The sequence below is a fragment of the Lepidochelys kempii genome, chromosome 7 (genome assembly GCF_965140285.1).
Source record: "Lepidochelys kempii isolate rLepKem1 chromosome 7, rLepKem1.hap1, whole genome shotgun sequence".
NCBI classification, from domain to species: Eukaryota; Metazoa; Chordata; order Testudines; family Cheloniidae; genus Lepidochelys; species Lepidochelys kempii.
This window is the reverse complement of record NC_136386.1, coordinates 19,871,014-19,892,057: the sequence shown is the minus strand read 5'-3', so window position 1 is coordinate 19,892,057 and position 21,044 is coordinate 19,871,014. Positions and strand designations below refer to the sequence as shown.

General features: G+C 43.5%; 1 protein-coding gene across 4 annotated transcripts in view; it reads left to right on the top strand.

Moving 5' to 3' along the window:
• The first annotated feature begins 2,107 nt into the window (after nucleotides 1-2,107).
• Nucleotides 2,108-21,044, top strand: part of FGD5 (FYVE, RhoGEF and PH domain containing 5) — a 153,751-nt gene continuing 134,814 nt past the window's right edge. For all 4 annotated transcript variants that reach the window (XM_073351272.2, XM_073351271.2, XM_073351274.1 and 1 more), the window contains exons 1-2: nucleotides 2,108-2,484; nucleotides 17,271-20,277. In XM_073351272.2, the coding sequence (XP_073207373.1) occupies nucleotides 2,472-2,484; nucleotides 17,271-20,277 (3,020 nt within the window). In that variant the 5' untranslated portion in view covers nucleotides 2,108-2,471. The remainder of the gene's footprint in view (nucleotides 2,485-17,270; nucleotides 20,278-21,044) is intronic.

The window sequence follows — 21,044 nt, the reverse complement described above, 5'->3', positions numbered from 1 at the left end:
GCCAAACCTTCTGTTCTGTAACCCACCTGAGTGCTACTTGAAAAGCAAGTATTAAATTTGCTCTTTTTCAGATTCCATATTATGCCCTAGATGATCAGGCACTTTGGATTCACACAAACTGGTGGTTCCGGAAACATTTCTTAGATTGATTTGATTTGACTAAGTGGATTAGGGCCTGATCTGGTCAGATGCCATAGTGATGAATGCAATGCAGGAACAGATTAGCCACAGTGGCTGAGAAGCAGCCAACACAAATCTAGTCCTCTTTTGCTCCTCAGATTAGTGAATTTGCTTCCGTTACCTGTACCTCTTTAGAATGAAATCTATTTAATATCAGTCACAAGGAAACAACAGTGAAGAAGGCTTTTGAACGTCTTTGGTCGCTCTCTTTTCAGCTGTGTCTTATAAATTGGCAGATAATGACGATGTTTGTTATTAGATGCTTTATAATAAAATCAACATGAAACAATGCTCCATGAAATAAAGCTTACCTTTATTAATGCTACTTGTCTTTTAACATAAACCACCAAACACAAATAATCCTTTCGGTGCATAAAATATTTATGTCACTTGTAAGCTATCCTGGGGCCAGGTATTCGGGAGCTTCTCACTTTCTAATCTTACATCTGAATATTCTGCTGCTCAGTAAAATCAAGTTAGACCCAGCCGTCTTGGGGACCAAACAGATTGCTCTGTGATGCACGAGTGCAGAGACCCGTAGGTGTGAACGGGGCTGTAGACTATAGCAAACATCTGCACACCAAACCCCTTGGCTCATGGAGTTGCAGCCTATAATGATCCTACCTTTACAAGGGGAACAAGAGCCCAGCGTTTCCTCTCTTATTCCGCCCCCTCCTCCTCCCCCCCCATAAATTCATAATAGTGAGTTTGCCAAATTAGGGGATGGAGTGGAGGGGGGGAGATCTCTCACCTTTGGAGAATGGACATTTTCTAGCCTCCCGGATTTATTTTTGAAATTCCTGAGCACAGTGGGGAACCACACCAAGGTCTTGAAGCTTTGGACTGAAGCTAAGAGCACACAAGAACAGCGGGCCTGAGCTGACAGCACTGACTCGCACGAGTAATCCTTACTCTCCCGAGTAAAGACGGCAGGATCAGGGCTCTATTTCGCACAGGCTACTGCAAGCCGCACAACCATTGAGCGGGGGGGGGGGGGAGACGGGTTCCTTTTCTGGGTCAGCCCCGGCGTGTTTCGAGCCAGAAGGTAGACACACCTTTGGTGGGAAGGGAGGAAGGAAGAAGAAGGAGAATTTCTGTCTCCCCAGTTATTTCTGCGCAGAAAAGGCTGATCACAGAGACCAAGGCAGGGCTAGCTAAAAAGAGGGGGAGAACAGAAGGAGACAAGGCAAACCTTTCCTTTAACTTGCTTTCTCCCTCCTCCCCCCCGTGTCGGGGCAGGGGCTGCTTTTGTGCAAGGAGAGGCACTCCTCTCTAGTCTTCACGCCCTTTCACTTGCCCGTTGTCCACACACTCTACCTGTGACTACCGATCGTTTCATACAGACACTCCAGTGCCTTTGGTCCCCTCTGCAGGGACGTGCCGGGCGGGAAGCGGGCGGAGAGAGCTAACCCCGGCCACGCCGGGCAGAAAGGCTCTGCTCTCGGCTCCGGGGGACTGGTGCGAGCTGCCCTGCCTGCCCGCGGGGGGAAGGCACATCCCGGGCTCGTCTGTGAAACAATCAGTGCTTTGCAACGCTCGTTCAATCCTCTGCGGCTGCAGGATCTGGGGACGAAACGGTCCCGAGTGTCTCCTGAGAGCCGGTTTCCCTGGACTTTCAGCTCCACGCACAAACTTCCACATTCATCATTTCTTTTTCCAAACGCTACCAGGGGAGGAGAAGCCTCTCTCCCCATTCCCCTCCCCCCACTGCTTGTGCAAGCCCCATTCACACTCCTTGAGCTTATGCAAGATCCTGAAGTGTGTGTGTGTGTGTGTGTGTGTGTGGGACATAAAGGGGGTGAGGGAGAGAACAGCTGCTGTCCCTTTAAATCTGTTTGTTTGGCATCCGTGCCCCCCTCCCTTGTTTCACTGCAGCTTTCAATCCCTGAGCGAGCCAAAGGGCTTCCTCTGCAGGAAAGGAAGGGAAATGCCAGTGAGGAGGAGGCGGTGGCGAGCCCTGGCCAGTGCGCTGCGATCAGGGAGGGCCCCTACAAGCTCCCTGCAACCAGTCTGCCTTGCCAGGCTAAGCATGGGGCAGGACGAGGGCTGCCAGCGGCAGTGATCGCCCCTCCTGAGCCGACACCCTCCCCACGCAACCCCCCCCCCCCTCCCCAGCCAAAGAGGCTCCGGCCACTGCTGACTACTTATCCCCTCCCTTCTCAGCCCCGTGGGCTGGCCACACCGACCCCCCGCTCCAACTTCGTCCCTGGCTGCCGGGGGTTAAGGAGGTGCGACCGACCCAGGCGCGCAGGACCATGATCTGAGGGCGTGAGACCTGAAAGTTGGGGGAGATGAGCAACGCAGGTGAGTGCCGGCTCCTGGGGGCCTGATTTGGGAAGCGGGTGGGGAAAGTCTGGGGCGGCGAAGGGCTCGCTCCCGGGGAGAGCGGCGGAAACTGACCCACGGGTGCACTGGTGCTGTAGCCTGGCGGAGGCTCCTGGAGACATCAGCGATCTCCTCTCTCTCGCCAACACAAGTTGCTCGGATAAGAGATTATTACCTGGCCCGCCTTGTCTCTCTGAAGTTGAGTGCCCCTCTTGTGTAACCGGGCTGTGCGCAGCCTGGTCCTGAGCAACTAAAGGGGAGAGCGGCGCCTTCCCCCTCTCACCTCTCTCTCTTTCCTTTTCTTTTGCCCTTCACCCCCATTTCTTTCTTGGGTTCGTTTATTCTCTGCCAAATCCGAAGCCAGGGAAAGGGGCTGGTGGCGGGGAGAGGCACGCCTTGGCTTCCACTCCGGAATAATGGCACGGTCCTGATCTGGTCAAGATGCGGTTTATAAAGGGTGCCTAGGTCCAGTGAAACCTGCAACACAGTGCTTGGGGCTTCAGGGGCCAGAGGTGGCGAACCAGTTTGTACAGTGGGGGTGCTGAGAACCATTGAATCCAACTGTAAACCCTGGATACCAGGGAAAGCACTTCAAGCCAGCGGGGGCGGCACCCCCCCCCCCCAGACTTCTAGCACCTATGTCAGGGGCTAGAAAAGTGAGTGGTTTGGAGGTAGGTTTTATTAATCACTAGAAGGGAACTGCCGGACACAGGGAGAGAGAGAGAGAGCTAAAGGCGCTGTATGTTGGGGGGGTGGATGGGTGATGTGAGAAACTCTTCGGCCGGCTGGCAAGTTGACACATGGATGCTGGAGCCCTAAGGGGTGTTTTAGCTCCTGGCTGATTTGGTGGCAACTTGGAGATGCCCAACTTTTCACCCCCTCCCTGCCCCGTTTGCTCCTCGGCGCGAAGCCGGGCTGGGAGAGGCGAGGAGCGGGGCTTTACTGCGGAGTTTGTTACCCCGATCCTGTCTGTCTGCGGTTTATTTTGCGGTTGACTTTGTGAACAGATTTGCGGTTTGGGGTAACGGGGGGGGGGGGCGGTGCCTTTCTCTTCTCCCTCGGCGGCGAAGTGCTGGCTGCCGGGGCGTGGGGAGGCTGGGCATATGTGAAACAAACGAGACAGTTTTAACCTGCAAAATCACAGCGTCATTTGCCACACGCATCGATTTCCCACCTAGAACGCACCCGGTGCGAGCAAAGGACGCTCCCGAACTCTGCGCCTCAGAGCGGGCAGATTTTTAGACCCACTAGAGAGTCATTTATTGTCCCACGCGAGTTTTCACCGCCTGTCTCTGGCCTTTTCTCCCCTCCATTCTCCTGCCCTGAGTTCCCAAATGCCAGGTCCTAAAGAGACCCTTGCCGGTAGAGGGCACAAGCATTATTACACGGGTTGAACCCGGCGGAATCTCTTTGCCCAGCGTTGGGGGACAGATTTCAAAATTGCTCCTCTCCCCTTGAGAACGAAGAGGTCGGATTTTGAGAAGTTCTCGGGACCTAGCAGCTCCCATTCAGAATAACAGGAGCTACCGGGTGCTGCTTAGAGGTGGCGAAAAGGGGAGTGTTTACTGTGAACATTTTGGAAAGACAACTTTTTTTAAAAGGGCAGAAATTTCCCCCCTTTTTTGGCCACACTTTTTTTGTTATTGAGTTTTCCCCTCTATTGGTCTTCCTTTTCCCCCCTACTGGGGGGGGGAGGATACTAACCTCCAAATGTTTAAAAATAAAAAATGTTTTGTTTTTCATTGAACGATAGGAATGTTTTGGCCAAAATGAAAATGTCCCAGGGACCCTTTTGTTTCTTGGGGGGGGGGGGCCGCGGAGGAGGGGGAGTTGATGAAAAATTGCAATCAGCTCTAATGGTGAGCTCTCTGGAAAATACAATGCCACAGCCGGTGGCTTGGTGGAGTAGAAATAGGTCCCCTGCCCCAACCCCCCAACTCTTCCATTTAGTTTCATTCCCCCAGACGATGAAGACTATTCAGTGCCCTGCTTGAGATGACGCATCATGGAGCCCAGAGGTTTTCCTGCCATAGTCACACTCACTTTCAGACCCACGTGTGTTGGGAACTGTGAATCAGTGTTTACCAAACTAAAGGCCCTCTCGACAGGTGGGTGGGGTGGGGTTGTATCCTCTTTGCCCACTCAAAAAGTAACATTTTAATTCTTTTTTCCTAACCCTCCCTGGCCAGCTTGGACTCCTTTCTGCTTTGTGCCAAAGAAACTTATTCCAAGTGTAGCCATCTGGTAGAGAGTGGCTTTTTGGCGTTGGTTTAAAAACTTCATCTTGACATAATTTAATACACAGGGACTCCAGCCTGATCCCAGTCTCAGAACAATGTGTACTGTCAGCACTATCAGGCTTGTTTCTTTATAAGACCATAAGTTTTATTTGCAATAATTGTTATTTGATCCACAGCAACATAAAGAATGTATCCATCAGTGTGAAGCACAACTCTCCATTGAATTCAGAGGAGAGTTTTGCTTATTAATTGATGCAATATATTGTCCATGTGCTCCATTATTTATATGACAGTAGCAATTCGTGGACCCAACCAAGATCAGAGTGCCATGGTGAAATGATAGGAGGGTATAAGCTCTCTATTTTTGCAGACAGGGCTTCCTGTTGGGAAGTAGCTGTAAAATTGTAGCATTCGTTGAGGCACCAGAGCCATTCACAGTTATTGGGATATTAAACTAATGGCATATATTAAGTTTTGATCATTTGGATGTTGTATGTATATTTTTTTCTAGATATCCAGTCTAAGCCCACAATCCTGCAAATATCCTCAGGTGCATAACTTTTCAACCCATTGAAGCAATGAGACCACTCACATGAGTAAAGTTCCATACATGTTTAAGGATCAGAGCTTTTGGTATTAGAATTAATCATTTCCCTTTAAAAGCAGGCTTTCCACTCAGTTTGGTACACATGGAATTTAGGTTGTATCTTTCCCCAGTAATGCTTCTCTGTAGGATGGTATATGATTGTATTATAGTTATGAATGGTGGCCATGAAGTTCTATAGTAAGAGAAAGTTGGAACCTACTGATGTGATATCCCAAAGTCATAAACCATTGATCCTATCTCAGAATGACAGAGTCCAATAATTGTATTAGAATGCATTTTATCTTTGCAGAGTGGTATCTGCTCTGAAACCCTGGGTGCTAACATTCCAATTAAAATCATTTAAAAAGACAAAATGCATAAGAGAATTATGGCCTTTTTTTGAAAATTCAGATCTGCCACTTAAATGGGTATTCAGGAGACCTTATTTCAAAACCAGTCAGGTAGGGCCTGATCTAAGCCCATGGAAGTCTGCTGAATTCCAACAGACCCTTAAAGCACAGACGCCAATAAGTGTGAGTAAAAATTCTGAATGACTTAGGATTCTCAGTCCCACTGAAAATTTTACCTCTAGGCTCCTAAATCATTTAGGTTCTTTTGAAAACCCCATCCTATGTCACTTTCACTTATTTCAAATGGTTTGAACCACACAGTGCGGGAACCATATATCATAAATATAAAACAACAAAAGATCTGCAGTCAGCGGTGTGAAATTAATGACATCTTGGAGTTATTTACTGTACATCCTGGAGTCCTGGTGATGACAACTCCAGTGGTTTATAACACAAGTGGAGTCCCCTCAATGGAATTACACTTTCCTTGTAAATCACTCTAGCTCATCTAATTTCATCTCGGTAACATATCAGAGCAGGTTCCATAGCATATGCTACGTATTTATCTAAAGTCTGAATGATGGTAAAATGGCTTATCTACGAAGGACTATTAAACACTGGTTTATTGGCTGGTTAGGGTAGCCTGCAGAAGGATAATTGCCATTTTGGACCTAGCGCTTCAGAGTGGAGATGAAATAAATGAGGTTTAGGACTCTGCTCTCCGATTACTTTATACACCACATAGCACACAGCATTACTGGGGGGTTGACAATAGACTGACCAGCTGAGAAGCTAACTCTGATTTTAGAACGTTAATAGTTTGCTGTCCCCCCCACCCCCTGCATATTCAGGATGACCTTTGTGTGTGTTATTTCAATAGCAGGTTCAGTCTGGGCTCCACCATTCTCACCTCCAAACAAAGTCTTCTTAAGCTGTGTGCATGCCATGCTCATAATTCAGATACCCGCCAGTTAGCTAACCGAACAGAGATACAGGAACAGAACATTTCTATGGAAGCATTATTCTGAGTGAGAGCATCACTTTACCATACGCACATGGGGCCAAATTCATTCCTGGTTTTGCTCCATTAAAAGCAAATGGAGGTAAGCCAGGGATGTTGTTAGCCCCTTAATACAATCCATTATTGGTAGAAACCTTTTCTTCAGTTGTGATCACAGCTGTATAACTGAGGAGCTTGATCAATCCACCAGTAAACACAGGTATGAGGAGCAAATTACAGCTGTGCAGTTGAGCATTTTGGCTGGTTTTGGTAACTCCAGAGGGAAGGAGCAGACCAGAGAAAGAACGTGCACAGTGATTAGGACACCCCTATTAGTTCTATGGCCAGCTGGAGAGTAGGAAAAGACACATCCATTCTGCCTTTCATGCTAATGGTTAGTACTGTGAGGTTTCCAAGCTAGGCTTTGGGACCTATCTGTAGTCCGACGTTTTATTCAGGTCCAGAATGTTATGATGTGACAGATTCAAAGCATGGCCCAGTTTTCATTGCTCCACCATAGCGTAGAGAAAATAAAGGAATGAGTCCATGTCATTACTTCTTTCACCCTGCATTTGGGGAGTGATTGACTATGCTCAGATTTCCACTGTGTGAAGCTAGCAAAGAATGCTTTGACTATGTCAGCCTTCTCTTGCATCCTTCTACTGGCTCCGCCTTCTCCAACACATCAAACAGAAGTTATTTGTTTTCATTTTCAAGGCCCTCCATTGCCTATCCCACCCTACCCATCATCTCTCATTCACTATTAAGATGTTAGGTCCCTCCTCTGTTAGGCCGCTGGTATCAGGCTCCGTTGCCCACTTGTTAAATTTTCAAACAAACACCTTTGTGCTTTTTCCCATGCTTGGCCCTCACACTTGGGCCCTGCAAACATCCTCAAAGCTACCTCACTATCCTTCAAATCCCTGCTTCAGACTCTCCTCTTCCACGATGCCTACACAAACCGTGACAACAGTTAGACCACTAGTGAACTCATACCATCGCCTATCAAACTGAATATTGTATCATTGTTTCCTTGTACTCCCCCATCTGTCTGAGTCTCTTGTCTTAGATTTAGATTGTAAGCTCTCTGGGGCACAGACTGCCTTTTTGTTCTGTGTTTGTACGCACCTAGGACAAATGGGGATCCTGGTCCATGCTTGGGGCGTCCTACGTACTATGGTCATACAAATAAATAAATAATAATAGTGCTGAAAGATAAGAGAATATTTCAGCAACATGAACATGCAGAGAGTCTGAATTGCCTAGAAGGCTGGTCCTCACACTGTTTCTTCATTTCCTTCCCTGAATCCTCTGTATTCCTTACAGCAGTTACAGTGTTTGGCTACAAGAGATGAAAATGAGTTTGCTTTCGATGATTCTGGCCCCTCCATTCAGTTTATATTTGTGCTACTTATTCCCTGTCCCTCTGGGAAGGGATTTGTTCATGTGGAAGCTGCCCAGGTCACAAGACTGATTTAATTCTTTGAAAAGATTACAGGTTTGGTTTGTAAAGGTAACTGAGTAGATATAACATACTTAGACTTCTGTAAGGCATTTGACTCAGTACCACCTGACATTCTGATTTAAAAATTAGCACTCTACAATATCGCTAAAGCACGCATTGAATGGATTAGGAACTGGCTCACTGATGGATCTCAAAGTAGTCGTCCATGGGAAATCATCACTGAATGGGGATGCGTCTAGTAGGGTTCTGCGAGGATCAGTATTGTGCCTGACGCTATTTGACATTTTCATCCGGCAGAAAATATAAAATCATTGCTGGTCAAATTTATGGATGACACAAAGATTGGCGGAGTGGTAAATAATGATGCGATCAGGGCAGTCATACAGAGAGCTCTGAACCACTTGGTAAGCCAGGCCCATTCAAACAAAATGAGTTTTAATACAGCCAAGTGCAAAGCTATACATCTAGTAGCGATGAATGCTTGCTGTACCGACATAATTGGGGACTGTGTCTTGGAAAGCAATGACTCTGAAAAGGATTTAAGTTTAATAGTGGACAAGCAGCTCAACATGAGCTCCCAAGTTCACTGCTGTGGGGAAGAGGGCTAATGAAATCCTTGGTTGTATAAACAGGGGAGTAATGAATAGGAGCATGGGGGTGATTTTGCCTCTGTATATGGCAGGGATTGGCAACCTTTCAGAAGTGGTGTGCCGAGTCTTCATTTATTCACTCTAATTTAAGGTTTCGCGGGCCAGTAATACATGTTAACGTTTTTAGAAGGTCTCTTTCTATATATATATATATATAACTAAACAATTGTTGTATGTAAAGTAAATAAGGTTTTTAAAGCTTCATTTAAAATTAAATTAAAATGCAGAGCCCCCTGGACCGGTGGCCAGGACCTGGGCAGTGTGAGTACCACTGAAAATCCGCTTGCATGCCGTCTTTGGCACGCGTGCCATAGGTTGCCTACCCCGGTATATGGCATTGGTGAGACTGATCCTGGAATACAGTTCTGGTGTCCTCATTTTTAAAAAGCTGTTGAAAAATTAGAGAGTGCAGAAAAGATCCACAAAAATGATTCAAGAACTGGAGAAAATGCCTTATAATTGACAGCTACCTGATTACAGTGTATAAGCATCTTCCTGGGGAGAAACTACCTGGTACTAAAGAGCTATTTAATCTAGTGGGAAAAGGCGTAACAAGAACCAATAGCTGGAAGCTGAAGCCAGACAAATTAAAGTTGGACATCGGGCACCCATTTTTAATAGTGAGAGTGATTAACCACTGGAACAGAACACAAAGGGACATGGTGGATTCTCCATCTCTTGAGATGTTCAGATCTAGACTGGATGCCTCTCTGGAAAGTATGCTTTCGTCAAACACACGTTATTGGGCTCAATAGAGGAATAAGTGGATAAAATTTCGTGGCCTGTGATAAACAGGAGGTCAGACTAGATGTTCCAATGCTCCCTTCTGGCCTTAAACTTTGTGAATCAATGAACTATGCAGTTTGGACTGTCTTCCTCTGTGCTAACTATCTCTCCAGTTGTGGGTGGTCTGAATATTTGCTCACGGTTGAGTTTATGCCACTAAACAGGCTACAGAGAGGTGCTGGAATTTCTGTGGTACACAAAAAGCCTTTTGGAACTCTAAACGACTCCTGAACGGAATCCTAGCTACCAACAACCTGGACTGTTGCTAACAACATCTTGAAGACTCATAGAATCATAGAATATCAGGGTTGGAAGGGACTCCAGAAGGTCATCTAGTCCAACCCCCTGCTCGAAGCAGGACCAATTCCCAGTTAAATCATCCCAGCCAGGGCTTTATCAAGCCTGACCTTAAAAACCTCTAAGGAAGGAGATTCTACCACCTCCCTAGGTAACGCATTCCAGTGTTTCACCACCCTCCTAGTGAAAAAGTTTTTCCTAATATCCAACCTAAACCTCCCCCACTGCAACTTGAGACCATTACTCCTCGTTCTGTCATCTGCTACCACTGAGAACAGTCTAGAGCCATCCTCTTTGGAACCCCCTTTCAGGTAGTTGAAAGCAGCTATCAAATCCCCCCTCATTCTTCTCTTCCACAGGCTAAACAATCCCAGCTCCCTCAGCCTCTCCTCATAAGTCATGTGTTCTAGACCCCTAATCATTTTTGTTGCCCTTCGCTGGACTCTCTCCAATTTATCCACATCCTTCTTGTAGTGTGGGGCCCAAAACTGGACACAGTACTCCAGATGAGGCCTCACCAATGTCGAATAGAGGGGAACGATCACGTCCCTCGATCTGCTCACTATGCCCCTACTTATACATCCCAAAATGCCATTGGCCTTCTTGGCAACAAGGGCACACTGTTGACTCATATCCAGCTTCTCGTCCACTGTCACCCTTAGGTCCTTTTCCGCAGAACTGCTGCCTAGCCATTCGGTCCCTAGTCTGTAGCGGTGCATTGGATTCTTCCATCCTAAGTGCAGGACCCTGCACTTATCCTTATTGAACCTCATCAGATTTCTTTTGGCCCAATCCTCCAATTTGTCTAGGTCCTTCTGTATCCTATCCCTCCCCTCCAGCATATCTACCACTCCTCCCAGTTTAGTATCATCCGCAAATTTGCTGAGAGTGCAATCCACACCATCCTCCAGATCGTTTATGAAGATATTGAACAAAACCGGCCCCAGGACCGGCCTCATGGATGCTTCACCCTTGTAGCCAAAGCAGCACTACAGACCACAGCTCAGAACATTGGCTAGAACATATTTACAAACATGCCTGCTTTGCTTGAAATATCAGCATTCAACTAGATGTTCAAACCAAGTCCACCAAGTCCCTGATGGCTTTACTTAAACCTTCAATAAATACGAAACCATATTAATTTTGACGAATGACCAGGTTTGGAGAATATTAGTAAACGGACATTTTGCAATGTTTCAGGTGATAACAGCTGCATATTGAAGAGCACTTTCCCTCTCTTTTCTTGCCTTCAAGCTCCAGCACAAAAGATATCTAAAGGGGCTCATGAGCAAATCTATGTATCATTAAAAGGACCTTTAGGATGATGGCAGTGTGGTTTGGATGCCATTACAGGACGGGTAATGAGCTGCCGTTCACTCCCTGATGACTCAGCTGGTGGTCAGGGATTGCCATTTAATGTGCATTGTGAAAGGGATGCAGCCCTGCTGGAATTCATGCTCACCAAGAGGAAGGTAGTCAAGGAGAGGAGGAAGCAGTGGCTAACTAGGAAGCTTCAAACAATAAGGGGAGGAGAAGACTAAAAGAGCATCTGGTCCCAAACAGCTTCCCTTAGGCACAGGGTGTTTCTCTCTCCTGAACACAAAGATTCACAACTTGAAATAAACATGCCATATTTATTATTTATAAACAAGCACATTTCTTATGGGGTGGTGTTATTTTTGCCCTTTAATAAGTTATGTTAGAATCTTCTTAAGTCCAACGGAAGCAGAAGCAAACATACCCAAAGTGAAATTGCCCTGATCATCAAAGGCTCATAGGGATCCATTGTGCTGGGACAGATTTGCTTTTATTTCATGATTTAAAAAAGAAAAGAAAAGAAAAATAAACATTTGTATATAAAAAAGAAGTAAACAAACAATTTCACAAGCTCTGTGAAGGGCAAGAGCAACATGGTGAGCAGTTATAACAGAAAGAGGAAGCATCCTGAAGTGAACAAAGGCTGGCACAGTGGGAAAATTAGGCCACTGATCGCTAATTCATACCAGCAAGCTACTGTGAACAAGGCTACATACAGACTGTACCAGTCATACCACTGAAGGGCTGTTCTGGTAATCACTAAATCCACACAATTTTTTAAACAATTGAAGTTTGTGTATATGAAAATTATTTGAGAATAACTAAATACTCCTTAAATACTTTACATAAAATGATGCACATAGAGTTGGAGAAAATTTGGGACCTATGTATGTACTTCTAGAAATGCATTTTTTAAAAATGCAGGAGATGGATAGATAGAAAAATCCTGGTTCCCTGGCCAGATTCAAATACATTCTGTCCCACTTCATTTTCAGCTGGATACAGTATTCGTTACTTCCTGTGCAGAAACGATGCATGGAATGGTTGCTTTGTTATTTCATTCCAAAAAATTTGTAAAGTGCTTTGGAATGAACAGCTGTATATAAAATTTAAGACATTATTAGCCCTACAACCTGATTAGTAGCAGCAGAAGATGGTGTGGAGAGGAAGAAAACAACTGTATTGGAAACTGTGAGATTATATAGCTTTCTCTTCTTACTGCACACCTGCTTTAAGCCTCTCTTATTTCCCTCCATTCCCCCATACATTGGTATTTCTCTTCAAATCCACTGAGGAAAGATATCTCCTTCAATGTGTGTGCTTTGTACTTGGCCTGGAATGTCTAGCTCCTTCAGAACAACTGGGCACACAGTTGACTGCTACCTTTTGAGCTGCAGACATCTCAAATGAAAACTAAGGAGGTAGAGGACCAGAAGAAAGGTCTCAGGAACAGTTGAGAGGCAGAGAAGTTGTCTCTCTCTTGTTTTTTGAGCTGTCATCTCTCACTCTGCACCCAAGTCCCCAGCCCAGCTAATGATGGAGGAGCAATCAAGATGAACAGTGATTTCCTCTGTCTGCTGATGGACCTTCAACATGCTGGTATTTTCCAGAGACCATTTGATTTGTGGAAAGAAAAAGTTCTCTGGAAGTATTAATGGAATCACTCATGTCGCAGATTCCTAAAGTGAACAAAGTGATCACCATTTAGCTGAAATAATCCAGTCAGTGGATATTTATTTTTACAGACTCATTTAAAGATACCACTTGCCAGTTGCAGAACATGTTGATTTAATTCATTTCTGGAGCTTGAAGAGGTAAGCACCAGCAGGATGCTATACTCTGACTACTAAGCAGAGGAGCATCTCTGATGCAGATACTGAAGACAAAGATGGAAATAACAGAAGCCCAGCTCCCTTTGTCCTCAGAACTGTCTGATTTGGTCTTAAGGAATCTTCATAGAGATTGGACACTGGAAGCTACAAATACTACAGTAAATTATCTGATAAGGATGTGCTCATATTGTCATTTTACCTTTGCTACATGTGATATTTCTAGAGCTAACATATATATTATCAGAGCATTGTTATACATTTAGCTGCACTTTGTGGCATGTTAAAAGTACATGAAATGCCCAACGTTGATAGTTAAGTGAGATTAGACTTTCTTTCTTTCCTTCTTAGCATCCAGTAACTGTACTCTTCCTCCCTTATCGTGCGTGGTTTTAGTGGTGAGTGCCTTTGCAACTTGCTCAACTGAAGCAAGTTGAATGTGTTGAATGACCTCCAGTAGTTGCCCATGCAGAATGCAGGGGTTCCTCATCTTCCTTTTACTCAACCATCAGAGACCTTGCCCCTTACATTTGCATTTTCCCCAATTAAAAGCCAATGTAAAGAGCTGCCAGAAGAAGCTATTTGCATTGTACAAGTTTGATTAGTCCTACAAGATTCAGGATCTATGCTACATATTCCTGAGTGCCATCTAGTGGCACCTTATCTATTAACTATTTACCTATATACAGTTATAGAGCACTCCTGTAACATCCACCCAGTTCATCTTAAAGTAGCCAGAACTATTGGCAGTCTAGACCCTGCTGCTGTACACATGACTTCTAGATAGGATTTCTCCTCTATCTTCCTGATCAGGAGATGTGTGTCTGATGACCTTCAGCAGCAGCAGTTTTGTTTGAACAGGGTTTCCTCCTTGGGAAATAGGAAACTAGATAGGACACATCATTAGATAATGTACTGTAATAATTTTTCATTGGCTTCTGTGAGATTGGGATGGATGACCTAATGAACAAATTTATTCTAATTTTAATTTCTATGAGGCATATTCTGAAATCCTTTGCTCAGTTTTAACTCAGTTCTTAAATCCCACTGGCTTCAAGATGTGGCTTTATGATTCTGTGAAGATTGTTTTCTGAGTAAAACAAAGAATGCAAATCTACAGCATCAACCCGCATATTAGAAGCAATTGCATCAAGGGTAGGAATTTCAGAAAAACCCTCCAGTCATGTCTCTGAAAATCCAATAAGCCAAATATACCTTTTAGCCAATAACAATATTTACTTATGCATGTGTCTCAGCATTTTCATTTATTTATTTTAAAAAACAGAAACTTGGTTGCAGACATTGGGGAGCAGTGCCATATAAAATCTTACTTGTGAGCAAAACATTATTTTGTTGAATGGAGTTATCAGTGTATTCTGAGTTAGTAAATCATACAACTTTTGATTGAAAATGAGGTACCAGGGAGGCTATGGTATAAGGAGCCTTTCCGTTCCAGGCTGTTGGGTCAAATCCAGGCCAGGATGGTTGTGAGATAAAGTTGTCACCATCTGTTGGCTATTCAGTGGCCCAGGTTGGGGTCTCAAGTCCAGTAGCAGAGGGCAGGTATGTCTACATCACGGGGATGATGACCGTCACCACACCTGGCACATATTGACCACCTTATTTGCTGTCACAGGGGAGCAGTGTGAATGGGAACAGATGCTCTCCTACCCTCTCCCTCACTGAGGTGGCTCCTCCATTACAGAAATGAGGCATCTTGCCAGGACTATATAGCAACTTTCACTAATGCTCTCCATGCTAAACCTGTTCCAGGGATGAACAGGGCATCTGTAAAAAGAAAAAGAGTACTTGTGGCACCTTAGAGACTAACAAATTAATTAGAGCATAAGCTTTCGTGAGCTACAGCTCACTCCATCTGTAAGTCTCTGGCTTGTGTTCCTGACATGTCCACATACTGGCATTAATGATATATCTGCTGTTCATTAACAGACTTGAACCACCATCCTTGAGTCACTTTATTCTGGTGCTTATCTAGATGACCAGCATAGTTAAATGCAGACCTAGAGAGTGCAAGAAACTGAAATTTCACCTCAGAAGACTGCAGTATGAGTGATACTGTAGAAAACTTCCAGAAAAATCACATAGCTTGCCACAAATTGTATCAAAGAGACCTAATGCTTTGTAGCCTACATAGGCCATTAACACTAATATAGAAAAAGTCTTGGTGAATCCAAAATATTGCAGGATAATATTTGACAATTTTAATATTGCAGCCCTGCAGTTTTGCTTCTGAATATCTTTGGGTTTGGTGGGAATCCCAATAGAAAGATAATTTTAATCAGGATGGTTTTCTTGGCTCTGATTAAGGTGTTTCAAAATAATGCTTTTAACATTCTAAAAATCATCACCAAAAGATTGCATTTGGTAAAACTTCTTTTGTCACAAAATGTTGCAAGTGTCCATGAAATGCTTGAGGTGCAGGGTGTTACGAAACTGCAGTACATTGCTAACTTGCTGGGCAGTTCCACAAGGGACGGCAGCTTTAAGCTCTGGTGCTAGGAAAAGGAATCAGTGCAGCTGCTAGTTACACTGGCCATGAACCCTGGCATGGTCAATGGCACCCATCTGGGGGCTCTGATACACAAATTCAGGCCCCACCCAAAAAGAGACTGGAGGTTGCAGACACCCTGAACTGCTCCAACCCCTCTCTGAATAAAGAAAAGGATTACTTGTGGCACCTTAGAGACTAACCAACTTTCTGTCACCAGGGATACATGTGTATATGCTGGGATGAATACAGCCTAACAATGGGCTTTTAAAGTACCAATAGGACCTTAGTACTGGACAAATTTTCCCTCCAGATAAGGAACTAGTAAATTAAATTGTTTGAGAAAGGTGATTGGACAGCTCATATGAATGGTGATGAGATATTGAGCCTTTCATCTCAACCTCACTGCTTCATGCCTTGCCCAGGTCATCTGATGGCTATTCTGTGGCCTGCATGACCTGAACTGAGGGTCTGTCTAGTTTGTAGTGGATGAGTCTCTACATCACAAAACTCACCACAAATTGGCATTAAATGGCTCTCTTGTTGGCAGTGTACCACCTGAGGGCTGAATGTACAGGGATAATTAAATACCACCTCACCCTATAGGTGGGTGGCCAGGAAAGCCCAGGTTGACATAATGGAGTCAATGTTGGTGGTGTGGAAAAAGCTTGCAGTCTCCTATGCTCTTCTTCAGCTAAAACATGGCTTTCAGTTTCCAGGGCCATCCATGTTCAACTTTTAGGAGTACCAAAATGTACTCTAAATAAAAGAGAATTGCTTGCCAAGTGGGATTGTCGTTTACGTTGTTGTTGTGTCTTCTGAACAGTGAAGCAACTGAAGAAGTTATACATTTTGAAAACTGAACTTAAGTTGACACCAATTACCTCTCCTCATTTTAGGGTACAAGGATTTCATTCAGTGTGTTGTAGCTCAGCTACATAATTAATGTAAAGACTTAACCAAGCCTTCAGAAATTCTTTTCGCCCTGGGTGAATAAATTAGTTGACCAGCAAGTAACATATCATTGAGTTTTTCATTATCAGTCACCATAGTAAAAGTGGGAGAATAGATTTTGTGCTTTGGGCTGGTAAACATTCATGTCAGTTTTACAAGTCTGAATTAACCATTTAAATTGCTGGCAGAACAAACTGAGTGTTGGATTTGTTTTGCAGTCTACAATACAGATTAAAACATTGCTACAAATTGCTTGCACTGCATTTTTATGGATTAAAACTAGAACTGGTCAAAATTTTTCTGTTGAAAGACTGTTTTATGATGGAACTGGGTGTTCCAATAAAGATTTCTAAGTGTCTTCTTTCCACTGAAACTTTTGATTTTTAATTGAAAATCTGAACATAAAAAACTGAAAACATTTGGTCAAAACCCCAAAATTTCATTTTGGGAATATTGAAACATTGTTTCAACATTTCTGATTGAAATGAAAAATTTTGACATTCCTGTATTGATAGGTTTCTGTTTGGCTCAGTCTGATATTAAGCTGTGTCCGCCTAAGTGGCCACAGTGCTTCATGGGAGTTGTAGTTCAGTGCTTCCTGCCACCATTCTCCTCTATGGCCCAGCTGCACTACAATTCTAGTCAAAATTACTATAAACAAATTGCAGTGGATTCTCTGGTGGCTTCACTGCCACTATATTTCTATTAAACCAGTGAATAGATATTTGTTGAAACCAGGATGGCAAACTGCTAATATGGCTTTTTTGTTGTTTCTTTTCCAGACTTCACAAAACCACCACTAGCACCAAAACCAAAGATTATCAGTCATCTTTCTTCCGTGGCTGTCTCCAAATTTCCTTCTTCATTGTCAAGGCCTGATATTCTTCATAATCCAAACTCTATGTCTAGGGGTCCAAAACCACCCATTGCTCCCAAGCCAAAACTCTCAGCTGACACCGAGGGCAGATCCAGTGTTTATACCAACAATAACTTAAATAAATTCACAAATGGAAAACTGATATGTCCTGATGGAGAGCTGTATGAAGTAAATCAATGCAACATTGAGTGCTTAGAATCTGAGGCTGGTGATGAATACATCGTAGTTCCTGAAGCTCAGCTGACTGATAAAGACTGTGATGACTTTGAACATGCACATGACCAGTGTTTAGAGTCATCACCAGAGAATGAGGTCTTAGAAACTCCAGAAGCAGCAGGGGAGGTAGAGGATCACAGCATAGCTGATGAAGAGGAGATCTGTAATCCAGAAATAACTGAAGCCAAGGACAATGACTGTTCAGATGCTGTGGAACATGTGGAACTGGAGTCAGATGGATCAACAGAAATGAGAGACTGTGACAGGTCTGAAGCACTTAGTCAAGTGTCTTCAGGAGCCCCTGAAGTAGAAGATGTTGCTTCTAAGAATATGGATGAAGAAATGGACTGTGTAGATGATCCGAAAAACTATTTCAAAGGTGAGGCTGAGGAAACGTTTAATAACCTCGATCTGGTAAAGGACAATAATGAGTATAACCTGGAAAACTGTAAGATTTTGAATGGAGATGAGGACTTGACGGGCAATATCTGTGAAGACATTATTCTAACACATTTACCTGTAGATGATGAGCCAACACCAGAAGAGAATGATGAACTGCCCCAAACTTTAGAAGATGAGCTATCAAATGATGACACGGAAGTGAGTCCAGCAAATAATGGTGACCTGGATGATAATGCAGAGTTTGTATTGAGTACAGAAACGGAATTAGTAAATTATGATTGTGCAAATGCCGATGATGTTGATGAAGAAGAAACAGACATTGGGTTAGGACTGAAAGAAAATGAACCTGATGCAGAAGAGGATTTGGGAGGTTCCATCAATGAAGCTGCAGCTGAAGAAGAGGAAGTAGGTCCAGATAGCGACAAAGAAACAAATGTGGAAAGGGAAGACTATATAGATGATGGGTACCAAACCATTGAGATGAAGAGTGAGGAGGAAACATCAGAGACAACATGTGAGCCTAGAGAAGACTCTGAAAAAGAGGAAGAAGTGGTGAAGGCAGAAAATATAGATGATAGTTGTCAAATTGTTCCTTTTGAGAGTGAATGCAATGAAGAGGTCATTGACTCACCCCAAGAAAACTTAGATGAGAATTTGCAACTGGAAAGGACTTTGAGTAATGATAGCCAGCTCTCTAGCCCTCAAACTGTTAGTGAGCCAGAGCTGGAAGTGGAATCTAAACCAAATGTGTTTGTTGAAGATTGTGGTGACAATGAATGTGTCTTGGGAGAATCTGAATCAGATGAACAAGTGTTTGAAGGCAACAAGGTCCGTCATAGTAGCTTTGAAGAAAGCTCCCCAAATCCATCCGAACAAGCATCAATTGAGGATAAATACCATACAGCGGAAGAATTAGCTAGATGTGATCACAGTAAATTTAAAGCAGACTGTGCTAGTGAACATGAGTCTAGTGAGTATTTAGAAGTCCCTGAAGCAGTTGTTGTACATGAGGAAGGAGAAACAACCAGTGATTCTCTAGATGATCCTTATGTGATGCCCTCAGAGAATGCAATCCCTCATGTTAGAGAAGTGGTGCAGACTGAATTAGAAGATATTCCATGTGATTACAGCATAAGAGAAGAACTAATTGTAGACACTGAAAACAACCTGCTATCCATTGATCGAAAAAGTATGGTCACTAGAACAAGGTCACTCTCTGGGAAAGTGCCTGGCTATGTGCCAGAAACTGTTCCAGAAGAAACTGGACCAGAAACGGATGTACAGTCCTCAAATGATGATTCTATGACTGAATATTTAACCAATAACTTAGTGCCATTGGAAGGAAAACCAATGGAAATCAATAGGGCCTTACCAGCCACATCAAGACGCTTTATTTTATACCCACGGTCTTACTCGGTAGAAGGGAGAGATATGCCAGTCTCTGTTTACAGAGAAACCGATGGCTCTACATTGGATGACAATAGAATAAAGAGGACAGAAGACAACCTCTCTTTGCCCTGTGTAATTGGTTCTTCAGGTAGCTTTTCGCAGAGGAATCACCTTTCATCAAGTGGTGTGTCCACCCCATCCTCAGTTGTTGATATACCACCTCCTTTTGAACTAGCCTGTATCACCAAAAAGCCAATCACTAAAAGTTCCCCCTCACTTTTAATAGAGAATGAATCTCCTGATAAGTACACTAAGAAAAAGAAATCATCTTTTAAGAGGTTCCTCACCCTAAAATTCAAGAAGAAGACAGAAAATAAGGTCCATGTGGATGTTAATGTTTCCTCTTCAAGGTCCTCTTCAGAGTCTAGCTATCACGGGCCTTCTAGGATTATGGAACTGGACAGAAGGAGCTTGAGTAGTTCACCTCAGCTAAAGTCCCATCCTGGGAAGCTGCGAGCTTCTGAGTCTCCCTCTACTGTTCTTTTCTACAAGGATGGTAAAAGAAAAGGGACACCCAAAACCTTTAGCAGGAGTGTGTCAAGAGTGGAGTCCTTTGAGGATCGATCCAGACCTCCTTTCATGCCACTTCCCTTAACTAAACCTAGGTCTATTTCGTTCCCTAATGCTGATACTTCTGACTATGAGAACATTCCAGCTGTGAGCTCTGATTATGAAAATATACAAATTCCGCCTCGAAGACCAACTAGAGCAGGAACTTTTACAGAATTTTTTGAAGATCCCAGTAGGGCATTGTCTGCTGCTAATGAGAATGACGGCTATGTGGATATGAGCAGCTTCACAACCTTTGAGAACAAGCAGCAAACCACAGACCAGGAAACAGAAAGGTACTGTAGTAAATTATTATGTAAGACCTGCTAGCCTTGACCAATCAAGACTTCCTCTGTTAGGTGTCATAGGCAGATCCTCCGTTTTGCTTGGCTTATTCTCCTTGTTCAGGCAATGCTTTCAAGAAAGAGTTTGGAAGAATACAAGATAAACCATTATCAGTGAAAAGAGACTAAATTAAGATGTATTGAAACTCTTTTTGTAAACACATACTAACAAACCCAGTGGAATTGGATGATCATATCTGGGTAGAGGACATAAGTCAAACAAAGTGCATTTAAAAATAATCATTTTACTCTGGTGGACCTATTTTTTTTATGAGCAATATTTCTGAATTCTTGTTTGAATGGAATTTATTACAGATACAAACTATCTTACTGGGTCCTGGAATCTCGGCTTTCATTTCATCATTCTTGCCAATTTCCATATGCAACATTGTGTACTTAATTTATCCTTCAAAGTACAGCAATTAAATATGGACCCAAAAATGCCAAGCAAACCAGGACCTAATCTGAACAGTCTATTAATTTATTAAATTGCTTAAAAATCTTTCATTATGGAGTTTTGGCAGCTTCTGACTTCTGAATGAATTACATAAATGTTTTTTCTGAAACTGCATGTGTTGCATTTTGTGATTTTTCAGCTTCGCTTTAACTATTTGTTCTGGTGCAACTCTATTTGGGACCGTTTGTCTTCTCCTTGATATGCCACTATAACCTCCCTATTTCATTTTATAATCATATCATAGCTTGAAGCCAATGGGGTG